The sequence below is a fragment of the Aythya ferina genome (assembly GCF_964211825.1).
Source record: "Aythya ferina genome assembly, chromosome: Z".
NCBI classification, from domain to species: domain Eukaryota; kingdom Metazoa; phylum Chordata; class Aves; order Anseriformes; family Anatidae; genus Aythya; species Aythya ferina.
In genome coordinates, this window is record NC_140299.1 from 16,672,756 (window position 1) to 16,687,382 (window position 14,627).

The 14,627-nt window shown below is 36.0% G+C and overlaps 1 protein-coding gene across 2 annotated transcripts in view; it reads left to right on the forward strand.

The window, feature by feature from the left end:
• Positions 1-14,627, forward strand: part of PARP8 (poly(ADP-ribose) polymerase family member 8) — a 108,947-nt gene that overhangs the window by 79,762 nt on the left and 14,558 nt on the right. For both annotated transcript variants that reach the window (XM_084505092.1, XM_084505093.1), the window contains one exon: positions 11,754-11,846. In XM_084505092.1, the coding sequence (XP_084361218.1) occupies positions 11,754-11,846 (93 nt within the window). The remainder of the gene's footprint in view (positions 1-11,753; positions 11,847-14,627) is intronic.

Below are 14,627 nucleotides of genomic sequence, written 5' to 3' on the forward strand. Positions count from 1 at the left end.
TCTAAACAAAGTTAAAAATATATTTGCCATTGGACACATATTCCTCAGTGCCTTTGCAAGCAGCATAATCTAACAAGCTTTGCAAAAATGCAAAGGTGTCCTTGCATAACCTGGAGAGATGGAGATAGCAGGAAGAAATCTAGCATGCTCTGTATGCTTGAATGACTCAATAAGCAATGTAGAGTCTCCATTAATGATTCTGCAGTGCTGTAGGTGAGAAGGGAAGGATCTTAGTTTGAATCTAGCTTGAGTTTGCTAAAGGATCTTAAGGAAATTTATGATTCATTCTTCTGAAAGCTCTGGTAGAGGCAGCTTATAGTAGTCAAATGTAGGCTTTATTGCTGCTACATCTACACGTAAGTGTGCGTATGTTCCTCTGTGTGTTTATATAAATGTATACATATAAAGGGAGCAAAGAGTGAGCTGACTGAAACAATACATTTAATACTGCTGCAATAGAAGATCTAAGAAATACAGTACTTTATTAAGTAGAATGGAGAGGACTGTCATTAAAGGTAAAGCTACATGGGATCTAGCCTTAGGTCACTTCATGGATCCCATATTTAATATCCTTAGTGGATAAAGAGGTTGAGAGTCCTTGTGGTTTTGATACCACAGTAACTTCATCAGCTGTCATCATCATCAGCTGCTTTTATTTTTAGATTCTGTGTCTTGATCCCATCTTCTACAGATAGCCATGTCTCAAAGCCATTACATAGTCTCTCTGTATCGAATGAGATGCCACAGATTAAACATTCATGGATGGATTACCATTCTCTTTCAATAGTTCCTCCACACAGATGAAGGTGGGGTCGTGTCTGGGTGTATGTATACTTAGTGATGAGTTTCACTTCTGTGACTTGGATCCTGGGTTATTTAGTGGAGTTTTATACAGTTTCAAAGGAGACATACTAATTGCCCAGAGAGGTTGTGGTGTCTCCTTCTCTGGAGATATTCAGAACCCTCCTGGGTGCCATCCTGCACAATGTGCAGGTGATCCTGCTTGGCAGGGGGATTGGACTAGATCTTCAGAGGTCCCTTCCAACCTTAGCCATTCTGTGATTCTGTGATTCTGTGATGCCAGTAAAAAGTTTAATTTTGCAGTCCTTTATTATGTCTGCCCGAGACCTTTTCTGAACTGTGGTGTAGTTTAATTAATTTCCTTGAAATACAGATAAAATTTTAAACAATTGCCATCACACAATAATAACGTTATTTTAATACTTTAATGATACTTAAAACTGCTATAGCTTGGTGTAATTTTTTGTGATGATCATTAATGACTTGCACGATTCTGGTGTCAGCCCTGGTACAGCTGAAAATACCAAGCCAAGTTGTGAAAAGCTTTTCCTTTCTGCAGATTTGCACTACAGGCTGTGTTTTTGTCTTGGTTATACACTACCTTTCAATTAGTCTCTCTCAGTGCAAGCTTTCTTCTGAGAACTGTGACTCTTTTTCCTAGAATACATTTTAGGCGTGGTGGTCTGTTTTTAATACCTATTTCAATTTACTTCTGCTTTCTTAAAATCTTGACATCTTATTTCCCATAAGGTAAGAGGAACTTGATGACAAGATGTGTCATTTTTGAACAGCTTAATTTAGACACTAGATCCACTTGTCAGATGTACCATTGGAAGATGTCTGTCGTACAACAGCTGCACAGCACACTTGCATACATTTAGTTTCATGCTCTTACAATGGACACCTGTCTTACTCCAGAGCCTGCGGTATTAATCTAACCATGCAAATGCTTCCTGCAGGTTCAGGGATCCTGTCATAACACAGAAATCTTTGGAAGTTGTTAGGCTATCTTAGTGACGTACTGAAGATGAACAGAGAGGAAATTCTTATATTTCTCCTGATAATTACTTTGTGGAACAAATTATGGACTTTGGATGACAAACAACCAGTTCTCTTTTGAGCTTCAGAAGTTCCCTGATGTACAGAAGAATACTGTATACAGTCCCTGCATGTACTCCAAAAGTGTTTGCACATATAAAAATATGGTATGTAGACATTGTAACTTTAAAACACAAACATAATGCTGTCATGGGGAACTACAGCTGGATTGCTGTGAAGGTAAAGGATGAAGGTTCTCTGAAATGGAGGAAGGGGTCTTAGAAAAGTACTACTTGTGTACCACTACTGTAGCATTGTGTACCACTCTTTTTTTATAAAGGTATGTGGTCTATTACTTCATTCCATCCTTTACTTTTTTTTAAAGAGTCAATGAATTTGGCAGTGCTTCCCTGTAGGTATTCATACCTTTTCCATATGAGATGAGGATCAATGCAATTTCTCTTCACAGCATGTTCTTTTAGTATTTATTTCAAGAACATAATCATATAATATCACATGATAATTATTATTTACAGTGCACCCAAAGTTATAAATGCTAAACTGCATAGCTTCCATGGAATGCCACTGAAAACTGTAGATTCCCTGAAATCAGTGCATAGTATGATTTGCAGCTTTTTTGTAAAGCGTGGGGAAAGTTTAATGATCCTAAGAAGAAGAAGTATTATTTGACCTTTTGCATAGCATAGGCTGTTGCTATTTCATACAGTTATTGCTGATAATGATCTGAATCCTGCATATTTCTACATATACATATATAGTCCTATATACAAAAGGATCAAGAAACAATCTTGAAATTAATAGTGAGGTTTAAGACTGCATGATCTTTTGAGGTCCCTTCCAACCCCTACAGTTCTGTGATTCTGTGATCCATTACATCCAAATTGTGCCTTTTTGGCCCATAAAGAATCACATTTCCTCCTGAAACGCAACCTGTATTGCACAGCTCAGGAGCTCTGCAGTCAGTCTCTTCTTAAGTGTCTCTTCACTCAGCTTTGAAAAATTGTGGGAAGAACAAGGTCAGATGTAGGTTTTGTGCTAAGGAGTGATGGTGAAAGCAGACCTGGTAAACATAGAATCATTAGGGTTGGAAAAGACCTCCAAGATCATCTGGTCCAATGATCTCCCTACCACCAATGTCACTCACTAAACCGTGTCCCTAAGTATCATGTCCAACCTTTCCTTAAATACCCCCAGGGACAGTGACTCCACCACCTCCCTGGGCAACCCATTCCAGTGCCTGACTGCTCTTTCTGAGAAGAAATGTCATTTCCAACCTAAACCTCCCCTGGCATAACTTGAGGCCATTCCTTCTAGTCCTATCACTGACCCCCAGCTCCCCACACCTTCCTTTCAGACAGCTGTAGAGAGCAATAAGGTCTCCCCTGAGCCTCCTCTTCCCCAGACTAAACAACCCCAGTTCCCTCAGCTGTTCCTCACAGGACTTGTGCTCCAGGCCTTTCACCAGCTTCGTAGCCCTTCTCTGGACATGCTCCAGGACCTTGACGTCCTTCTTGTACTGAGGAGCCCATAGGTGAACATGGTACTTGAGGTGCAGCCTCACCAGAGCAGAGTACAGTGGGACGATCACCTCCCTGGTCCTTCTGGCTGCACTATTCCCTGTACAAGCCAGAATGCCATTGGCCTTCCTGGCCACCTGGGCACACTGCTGGCTCATGGTCAGGCGAGCATCAACCAACATCTGAAAGCAGGAGAAGTCTGCTCATTTGAATCATTAGACAATGGCCTTATTTTGCTGTCTTTGAATTATTCTGAACACAGTTGTAGGTCAGTAAGATGTAGACTACTACTTGTTTGTAAACTAATGGCCAAATTTTCCTACTGAGACTTGAATTGTTTCAAGAATATTTTGAATTGTTTTTTATGATGTTTTCAAATGGTTGGTTTCTCACATAGATAGTAAAAATAGTAAAATCATCCTGATGTTTGTCAAACTAATATGTTAGACTAAATATTAGAACTAATGTTAGGAAATGTTACCCACAGCTGCAGACCCCATTCCACAGTACTGTGATACTCTACTGTTGGGCAGGCGTTCCTAGCGAACACCCCCTGAAGCTGAAGCTTGTTTCATCCACTGCATTTAGAGATTTTTTCAGAGATTTTTTTTAGAGATTTTTAACTATTTAGAGTTTTATGGAAAGCAGTGTCTGAACAAAAGAGAATTTCACCTGATTCAATCAAATTACTTTTGTTTTATACTAGACTTTAAATTGTTCCAATCACACTAAGATAAATGGATATAGTATCCTCAGTTTTTGTGCAGTATTTTCTGTATCTATTTGTCTGTTATGATTTATATGATGAATAAACACCAAGACAAACATATCTGTTAACATGTTTTTGTATACCTTCTACAGCAAAAGGCCAACAGAGAGATTGCAGTCTTATACTTGCAGTAGTTGGGTATTTGTAAATACTAGCTCCTTCTTAACCAGGAACAAAATCTTCACGTGCATCTATGATATTTATTTTTCTTAATAAGATAAGATGAATTCATTTCACTCATTAGAAAGGTCCTTTTTCTCCCTTTTGATTCCTGATTATTGTCCATTCTTACAGATTTTAGAGATGTGTGGAAAATGAGGACCTGTTGCTGTTAACGTTGTAGGCTTTTTTTCCCCTGTTGTCCATGCACAAAGATGAAGAGATTCTTTAATACCTGCCCTAAAGAATTTTTAGTCTAGATGCAGGATGAAAGGTAGTGTGTCCTCTTGTGGTTTTCTCTGTGTGAATTGCTCTAGAAAGGGGAAGGCTGGCTAAATTAGTACTGGCAATGATAGAAACACCAACAGGGAAGATGCTGCTGAGGAGGGTCCTTGCTCTGCTCCTGTATATGGTGTTTGGGCTTGAAAAAGAAGGCACTTCCTGCGTATAAATATAAAACTCGTATAAATATACAAATGTCAAAGATAGTTTGGCTTCTCTTTGCACAAAATCACAGGCAAGAAGGGATCTCTGGAGGCCATCTGGTCCTACCTGCCCTGCTCAAGCACCTTGCTGCACCTGGAGCAGGTTGCCCAGGTCCATGTCTAGATGGCTTCTGAATACCTCCAAGGAGGGAGACTGCACAACATCTCTGGGCAACCTGTGCCAAGGATTGATAAAGCTTTAGATAATACTATTTTTAGCTTCAGGTAAAGCTTAGATAGAGCTAGTCCAATATGAAAAGATAAAATGAACTGTCTTCCAAGAGCCCTTCTGAACAATATGATTTGGTTCAGCTAGCCATAAAAATGTGTTTTGCAAAACTGATGTCATAAGATAGTAAAGAAACTTCAACATTATTTGTTTCTATATTAAAAGAACCAAATATATTAAAAATACCATATGAAATTCTTCATGTTACTCTAGAACTAGTAATAATATTATGGGGAAAAAATTACTATTCTAATAATGCAACAGTTTTGCTGATATAATACTGAAGAGACATCTTGTTTTAGGAATTCAGCATGTGAAAACTACTTTTATGACAAACGTTTAAATATAATGACATCATAAGTGATTATCAAAAGTAGTTATTATATTTAAGGATCTGATTAAAATAAGTGTTATAAAAATATATTATCATATGCAGCTTTAAAAAAATATAATTTTAAAACGTGTAGCTAATGTCTATCTTAGTGTGTGTATGCTATATTAAAGTCATTGATAAAAGAATGTCATGGATTGGATTTTAAAGATGTGCCAGACAATTTTACAGGAAAAAAAATCCTTGAACGTATTCAGTAAGATGATGAAAAAAAGAAACAAAAAAACCCTGTGGAAATCTGGATATCAATAATTTTTCTTTGAGTCAAGAAAGCATTCTTTACACTGCCACCTTGTGTTGAAATATCAGATGAAGACTTTTTTTTCTTTAGAACAAAGCAGGAAATAGCCATAAAGAAAAAAAAAAAAGCAAAACTAAACTAAATATTTAAATTAATTTCTTTGAAATTTAAATGCTGGTGCAGACATCTCCACTGTTTAAACTTTTGTCTATGAAATATGAATGTAAAACAATATTTGAAATACCTGTTGTAAGTATTTAGCTGTAAAAATAAGTACAGTGGTGTAATAGTGACATATCTGTATTTATATTTGTAACCTTACATTTTTAGAATGTTTTTCATGACAAAGTGCTCAGTTGTGATTTATTCATGATAAGTAAAATCATTGCCATGGTGAGCTCCCACTGACTGGAATAGGTCTTGGATTGCTGCATCCTTTGAATATATGTTCCTTATCCACCCGTGAATAACACAGTGGTATTGATGTTCCAGAATTAGTATGCCGTTTAGGAGTGGGAGGTTTCTGGAGTAGAATAAACATGAACTATGGAGAAAAGTGTAGGTGTACAAATTTATTTAGATAGACTGGAGTTTAACCAAGATGATGGAGATGTTTTCATTCTTGTAGAATAACACTGTAATTTTTCTTATCCTCAATCTACCATATAGTCTAGTTTTACCTCTTTTTATGAAAAGAAAAAAAAAAAAACAAAAAAACAAAAAACAAAAAAACACTTGTTACAAGCAATACTTCGTCAGAATGGACTTCAATCACTTTATTGTTTACTGAGTGTAAAATGTATAGCTTGTCCTGTAGCCAAGAACTTAACCAGAGCTCATGTTGCCCAGATAGCACTGTATAATTTGTTTACTTGCCACCTATTTATGTATTTGGAAAGGAGGGAAGAAAGAAAAAAAAAGGAAAGTGTCTAGGAAAGTATTCTTGGAAGCTTTCCAAGAATAGGAATTAAAAGGAAAAGCAGAAAATAAAACCAATTTTTTCATCTTTCTACAGATTATATCTGCTTACCACCGTGGTATCCCCTACTTCTTTCAGCAGTGTGTTTCATATTTCACATGAATATTGTGAGATTGTTTAGAGAGCTTACCTTACATATTTATAGACAGATAGGTTATTCAGTAAATATGGCAGTGTGTATATATACACACTATATAGATCTTGGGTCAGTAGTTTGACTTCATTTGAAAATTCAGAACAGAGATGTACTTGTTTATAATTATCTATTTTTTAAAGTAATTCTTAAATCAGTGCAAGTTTAGGCCATAGTATACAATTCTATGATTAAGTACTTAATTTTGAATACGTTTATTTTTAAATATATATTTTCCTACAACATAAGAACTTGTCAATAATATGAGCCACCCCTCATATTTCCCTCATATGTCACATCTGTAGATACAACGGAGATTTTTGTAGCATTTGTTCATTCATTTGAAAGCATGACTAATAGATGTAAACTATGAAAGAGCCAGGAAAGCAGCTTTCCTGCAGCCCTGTCTTCAGATGTGGTAATGGTATCCTTGTTGGCTTGAATGTAATTGATTCTTAGGTACCACGGAGTCAGGTGTTAATGAATTAGCAACCGCTTTTCCTTACAAATATAACTAAGAAATACATCTAAAAAACCATACCTGGCACAAACTGAGAAATGAACCTCAGAAACTTGAAAGTTCCCTTCCAAAAGAAAGCTTTACCCACCAATCTCCCTTCCTCACTTCATTCTTCTTTCCCTCTCTCTTCTACTCCCCCCCACCCCCACCCCCCATATATTTTGAATATTATTCCTGCTCCATCCTCAGCCTTCTAGCAAGTGTAATGAAGAGAGACAGAAGTTCCTCCTGTAGAAAAGCTTAACAACTACCACGGTTGAAAGCAGGAAACAAAACATGGATTTGAAGATAGATTTCATTTCCCCTGCCTGTTCCTTTCATTAGGAGAAGTGAGATGGGCTCTAATGGTTTCACCTTTACCATTTGTTACATTTGCTGTAAGTCAGCCTCCGAGCTTTCCTCGAGCTTCTCCTTTTAGATCAAGAGTTTTTAGGTGTAGTCATACTACAGCCTCATTAACATCTGTGTGACATCCCCCAGGATGCGGGAGAAGGTTGCACATTCCTCATCTTAGCACAGCAGCAGCACATACTTGAAAACAGTGAGATCAATATCAGTTATGAAGGTTTCAACTCTTTTGAATTGAAAGAATGTCTGGAAAATATTTTAAGTAATGCATGAGTCCAGGGATCAGAATATGTCATAGTAGCTGGATGGTTTGCCCATCTGCCATTTGTGGTCACTGCTGTCAGAAGTGATACTTAAATCATCTCACGCAGAAACTCTGACCGAGCCTTTTTTCTTCTCAGTGTTGTGGATGAGTGCTACTGAGCATGCAAAGATTGGGGGTGGCTAAAGGAAAACTCCGAAAGCCTTACTCTGCTCAAAAAATGCTGTCTGCTTTTATCAGTGCCTTCTGCTTCTCAGCATTTGCAGTCTCAGGTTAACTGCCCAGCTCTTATTTTCTTCTGCCTTTTTCCCACTGGAATAATTATCCTACTAAAAAGTCTTTCAGCACTGATGGTCTTCACTTAGCTAACAGTTTTGTGTAAGCCAATGACATTATGTTAATTTTCTCCTTTCAAGTTAAATATAAGGTATATGTGTGAGAGCACTGTTGAAGGGAAGGTACAACTGCCCACTAGTTTTGGGAAAAAAAGTTTCCCGGTCAGCTCTGGGGGCCTTCAGGGGTTGTAACTGGTAAAATTCTGCATGCCCCTAACACTTTGTTACTTTTTTTGTTCTTTTTTTATGTGTTGTGGCTAGGGGCATTTCTCATATTTAAGTTACAAAGCCAGAACAAAACTGTTTCTGTCTGATGGGCTCACATCTTATTATAACGAAAGAGACAAGTGGCAGTATGCAAAATGCTAGCAGCAGTGTAAGAGCCACTTTGAAATCAAGTTTTACCACAAAGCCTATGATTTTCTTTAAGCTCTGTCTCCTATAATTGATTTATTACCTTCTTTTTCATATTTTTCTGTTGATTCTAGCATGAACAATTCTGGACAAAACTAAAATAAGGAAATGTGATACTGGCATCATCATATGACAAAGAAAGGCTCCTGGAATGTCTGTTGCTTAATTTTAAGCCAGACTTTTCCTTTTGGTGGGAAAGGGAAGAGTTTAAATGCTTGAACCTAGCTAGTGGCTGAAGTAGTGTGAAATGACCATACCAACGTCTCTTGGAACATTCTATGGTAATATGTGTATGGGAAAATTTAGTTAAAAGCTTCCGATTGGCTTAGACTGGGACAACTATCAGAAACATCCAAAAGTGCTCTAAAAATGGCTAGAGTTCAGATGAAAAGGCTTCTAGAGTGGGTATATGAAGGCAGACTATTGAAGTGTCCATATAGCTGAAGGGCCCTGATTATTTCCCCATTCAACTGACAGAGCCCTGACACTTTCATGTAATGTAAAACTACATATTTGTTCAGCTTTTAGTTGAAGAGAATATGTAGAATGCAGAGGTTGTACAGAGTTCATTTTTTTTTCTCTGTAGTTCTTTCTGTGCTTTTTTCTTTAACCAAAGATACTTCAGATGGGTATTTCAATATTTCTGAAGGCAGACAATTTACTTCCTTGAAAGCATTAAGGAAGACAAATTAAAACTAGAGATATATTACTTTTTTAATAACTAGTTTAAAACATTGGAGAGAAAAATCTGGAAGTGCTGTTTATTATTTACTAGAATTTTGTACAGTAAAACCATGTGGCTTCCTGACAAGTTTGTTTCTCAAATAGAAATGAGTTTGGGGAAACCCATTTCCATTACTGGGAAAAGTTTTTTCTTGTGTTTTGAAAGAGACTGACAAAGCCAATCAGCATTGTCTTGTCAAGTCTTTACTCTAAAAAATATTCAGTGGGCATACAGGTACATCAACTACATAAAGTCAAAAGAATTTTGTTTAACCTATCAGTATTTTTGTTCCTCTTCAGAGCTCAGATTTTGCTGCCTTGTTTCTCATACCTGCAGTTCTCCAGCCTTAAGATCTTTGCTCCAGTGTCCTGAGAGAAAAAAGCTTTTCAAATGTCAAGCATAAGTGCAATGATCATTTTCCTAATTTCAATCTTCCAGCTATTCAGACATTTCTGGGATCATAAAACAGTAAGAAAAGAAAAGAAAAACAAAACAAAACAACAATTAAAAAAAAAAAAAAGAAGAAGAAAAAAAAAGAAAAAGAAAAGACAAATCCTATGTTCCATTTGCTATCTGTAAATCTCCGGGTAACTTATTTTGTTGAGGTTATAAATAGAATGACAGCAATGAATATTTTCTTAACACTCTTATTCATGGCTAAATTATTTATCAATCCTTTGCTCTCAAATTAAAGAGAGTCTGTATATACTATTGATTGTTAAGATGGCAGTGACACCATGCTTCCTCAGCTAAGCCAGTGATTGAAGCACCTTCTGAATGTGAAAGCCTTCGAATAATGACAATAATAAATACTTTTTGTCTAGTGTGCAATGGCACAGCGAATTGGATCATGTTAGGCTTCATCTGCTGCCTAATGCAATGTAACATAGCAGATAAAATAAATCAAATGGATGATACTCTTAGACTTGAAAGAGGATAGCTCTTGTAAAGCGATTGATGTAAGAATTTATCAATGCAGTACATTTCAGATGTTTATTGAAATCTACAATCTTTGAAAACAAACAAATGCATATTTTAAAGGCTATCAAACAAGTAACTACAAATACAGCAGTATGCCTATTACTGATGGATCTGTTTCCTGAGTTGGAATTCAAATAAATTTTATGTTTTTTTTTTGTTTGTTTGTTTTTGTTTTTGTTTTTGTTTTTGTTTTGTGATCTGGACCTGAATTCTTAGCTACAAAAGTTCAGTAGTGCTTGCTAAAGCTTGTTTTTAAATTTCAGTGAGTTAGGATTCAATAACATGGATTCAAGCAAACAGTATCCAAAAATATTTTTTGCTTGTTTTCAGTATTGTAATAAAAAGTTTCATTTACTGGGGTCAATTTTAAGGAAGGCTTTATTTTTCTTGTTTATATTTGTTTCAACTGTTTATTCATTTTTAATTCTTATAACAATTAACTTTTTATGATTCATTACTTCAGCTTTTAAAAGTTGATCTGCTAATTACTTTTTTAGTAAGTAAGTGTGGAGTAACTGTGGAGTGTAAGTGATAAGGGAGCATATGAAGGCATGCCTGTTCATAAAGCTGTATTTTTTGTTTCTGTTTTATGCCTCATGAAGGCACAAAGCTCAGGTCTCATTCAATTTGCAGATATTTTATTTTTTATTCAAGTATTGTGATGGCATTCTGAACTGAGTTCTTTGGAAAAGCAAAAAAAATGATTAAACAGCATTTTTTTTTCTATTTTTTTCTTTCCTTTGGTATCATAAAAAAGGATTCAAGCTCCTTTATTTATAAAAATAATATGTAACCTTCCCTGATACAGTTATTATTCAATAAAAATATAATGCATTTTCTAAAAATGTACATATACATGTACATCGTTAAATTAGTTTTTAAAAAAATAAACCTAGCATCTTCAAGATTTTGTCATTTGGATCAAATTTTTAAGTGTGTTCTCAAAAGCAGAATAACAAGCTGTGAATAAGCCTGCGTTTATGAAGTGGGAATGCCACCATTTAGTTTCTGGATTTGTTCTCTACAATTTTTAGTTATATAAGACATTTTATGTTTGATAGGACAGTCTGAAGGACATTTGGGTACTATGGTTGTAATTTTGATATTGTAATCTATTTGTATTTGGATTTCATTTTCTTTAGTCTTTAGGAGTACTTACAAGTTTTAGAGTTCTCAACACTTTAATAATGTTTTGCACGTTATTAAAATGCTACTGTAATGTATCTTCCTCAATAATTGCCTTGTATTCATAATTTGAAATTAATGTTGCAGTTAAACGTCTGGAGAACAGAGTTAACATTAAATGTGTTTGTGCTTTTTTTTGTTTTGTTTTGTAGGTATTGCATGATAAAACCAATAGCCTCAAACTAGAACAAAAATATAATTAACTTTCTTTCTCTGTGTAGCCCACCGTTTGTGAACGGGAGCTCTGTGTATTTGCTTTCCAAACATTAGGAGTGATGAACGAAGCTGCTGATGAAATTGCAACTGGGGCTCAGGTAGAATTATCTAATAATTATTACATATCTGATTTTCTATAGTGTGTGCAGTTTTTTCAGTCTCTTCTAATACTTATTTTACTTGTATTCCTTGTATGAGTATTCCTTGGTAAGTATTATTTATTTGTGCATTCTTATAGCCATAAATGCACAGTTTATGCATGACATTTTCAGATGTTACTAATGAAGTGCTTCCATTGTTTTCCTTCCATGTAATTAGAGTAACCCGCTTTTCTTGTTCTGTTGTATTCAATTAGGTCACCTGGATTGTTAATAAAGGCAGACATTGTCATCTGCAGATAATTCCCATTTATTTTCACCTAATGAGCCATTACTACTCTCATTCAATTAATAAGCCACTTCCTGTTCATGGTGTTGGATGCAGCTATCCACTGAGCATCTGTTATTTTGATCATTAAATAACAGTGGGAAAGTCCTTATTGATGTTTCTACACAGAGTTTTTTTCTCTCTTCTCAAGGATTAGGAATTTAACACAGCCTTGCTTTCTGACTCTAAATTCTGTTACCAATGTATTTATAACCATATAATTACTTGTTGTTTTTTTTTTTCATGATTTTCTATGTGTCATAAAACAGTATTTTAAACTATGTTTTCAAATCACCATTTAACCTTAATTTACAGTAGTTACAGGGCTTCAGTGTATTCAAAAGTTAAAATGGCCTTTTCAGATCTTACGGAAAAATGCATTCCTCTCCGATTACCTAAATATATGTCACTGACTGTGCACTTCGTTGGTAAGCAACATGTTTTTTGGAAGAGCAACCATTCAGTTCAGTTAGCTTTAACTAGCACTAATGAGTCTAGCTACTGGAAATAAACTATTTGGCTGAGTGCCAGAATAACGTCTGTGAGCATTTCCTAAGAGGAAGAAACTTGGAGAAGTGTCTTCTTCCCTTAAGAATATAACTGAAGACCTCAGTTATGTCGTTCTGTAGTGCTGGACTTTTATTTTCTGAATATACTATATTTACATGGTATATAGGTACAAGCAAGTAGCTCTCACTTCTGTTTTTAAATATGGCTGAGGGGAGACGTGGTCCATGTTAACTCTCACACTTTGTTTTGCGTAGGTCTTACTGTTACAGACATATGCAGAGCTTTCTCTAGCTCTCTAGAGCACCTCTTCATCTACAGAGCATTGCTGAAGAGTATTTAAGTGATTACAACATTAATGGTGCTTAAAAAGAGGTAGAAAAAAATGATGTTGAGATATCGGACTGAGGTGACTGAATTTTGTTGGGTCTCACTGTAGTGTTAGCATCACACCCAACTCACTACATCTGATCTGGTTTAGCTCTCTTTCCTGTTTGCAGAAAGAGTTCAGTGCTTTTAGGGTTTGATTCATCAGAGCTATTTTTGACAATAGTTTAGGATGGTGTGAGTCACAGCATAGGCCATCAGCACAGAGGTTATTTTCTCCATTGATTATGAAGAGAGTTTAGGCTGACTAGTAAGATGTAGGTACTCACACTGTGAATTTCTACGTTTCGTCAAATAAAACTTCCTCCAAGTCTCCAAAACATTTTGTGTAGTGAAGATCCTAAATACTGGTTCCCATTATTAGAAATTACATCCTGTTCTTCCTACCGTGCTTTGATCTAGTTTTCTAAGGTAGACACCCCTACTTTGTCACTCCCTGTGTTCCGATGGCCCCTTCTTAATAATAAGAGATTATACTTGATAAAACTTTCAAGCTCAAATTCACATCACCTTCTTTTTAGTCATAGTCAAAACGCCTGAAAATTAAACACCTGATTTTTTTTTTTTTGGTAGTTTGGATTTCCTGTAGAGAGTGAGGGATGTACTGAGCGATTTTTTCCTCCTTGAAAATATTTAAACCATACCCGAGGTGCTTCAATGCTCACTCCTAGGCAGGAGAAGCTCACACCCAGCTACAAGAACACTTAATAGATCCACAGCACTTCTTATTACCAAGGAGCACATGTAGAAGTTCATATTATGTTTGCCTTAGACTTATCTCGCAGTTTCAGCTGCTGTATATTCTATCAGCTCAGAACAATGATCTCAGGGGAAATCAGGGGATTAATTAAGCCTAATCTATGCACATTTTCCCCAGGTTAAAACAACCTGCTGTTATCATGGTGAGAAACAATACAGAAGTCAACATTTGTTTTAAATGAAGGCTTTGGGATGCTGTTCTAATAAGAACTGTGCCAGTTTTAAGACAACGTCCCACTGTGCAAGTAATAAAGGAAGACAACTTTGGATCACTGTATTAAGCAGTCTGGAAACTCAAACAACTCTTCCCTATTAGTGTTTTGCAACTGAAAGCAAAGAAGTGCCTGTAAGAAGTACGAACTTGGGCCCAGTTTCATGGTAATACATGGTAATACATGGTAAACATGGCCTGGTTGCCTGACCTGGCTGTGTATAAAGTCTCCTAGTCCCCTTTGCAAATACTAATGCAGATGCCCTATTTTTGAAACATTCGTTACACTTGTAGCTATTATATACTGGATGGAAATCAGAGCACCATGGAGAAAGCAATGATTATTTAAGTAACTTCAGTTTTCAATATATGTGAGCTAGTAGCTGAAACTAACAGAATATTTTTAAACAGGTAGAGAAAATTGTCCATTCATGCTGAAGGAGCAGAGGAGGAGAATGGCAACAGTATGACTCACTGCAGCACAGTTCCTTTTCTCTTTCATTATGATTCTTATTTTCATTCTTCTTCTCTAAAGGACCATAATTTTTATTTCTTCCATATGATCAGATACAATAGCAGACATATAATG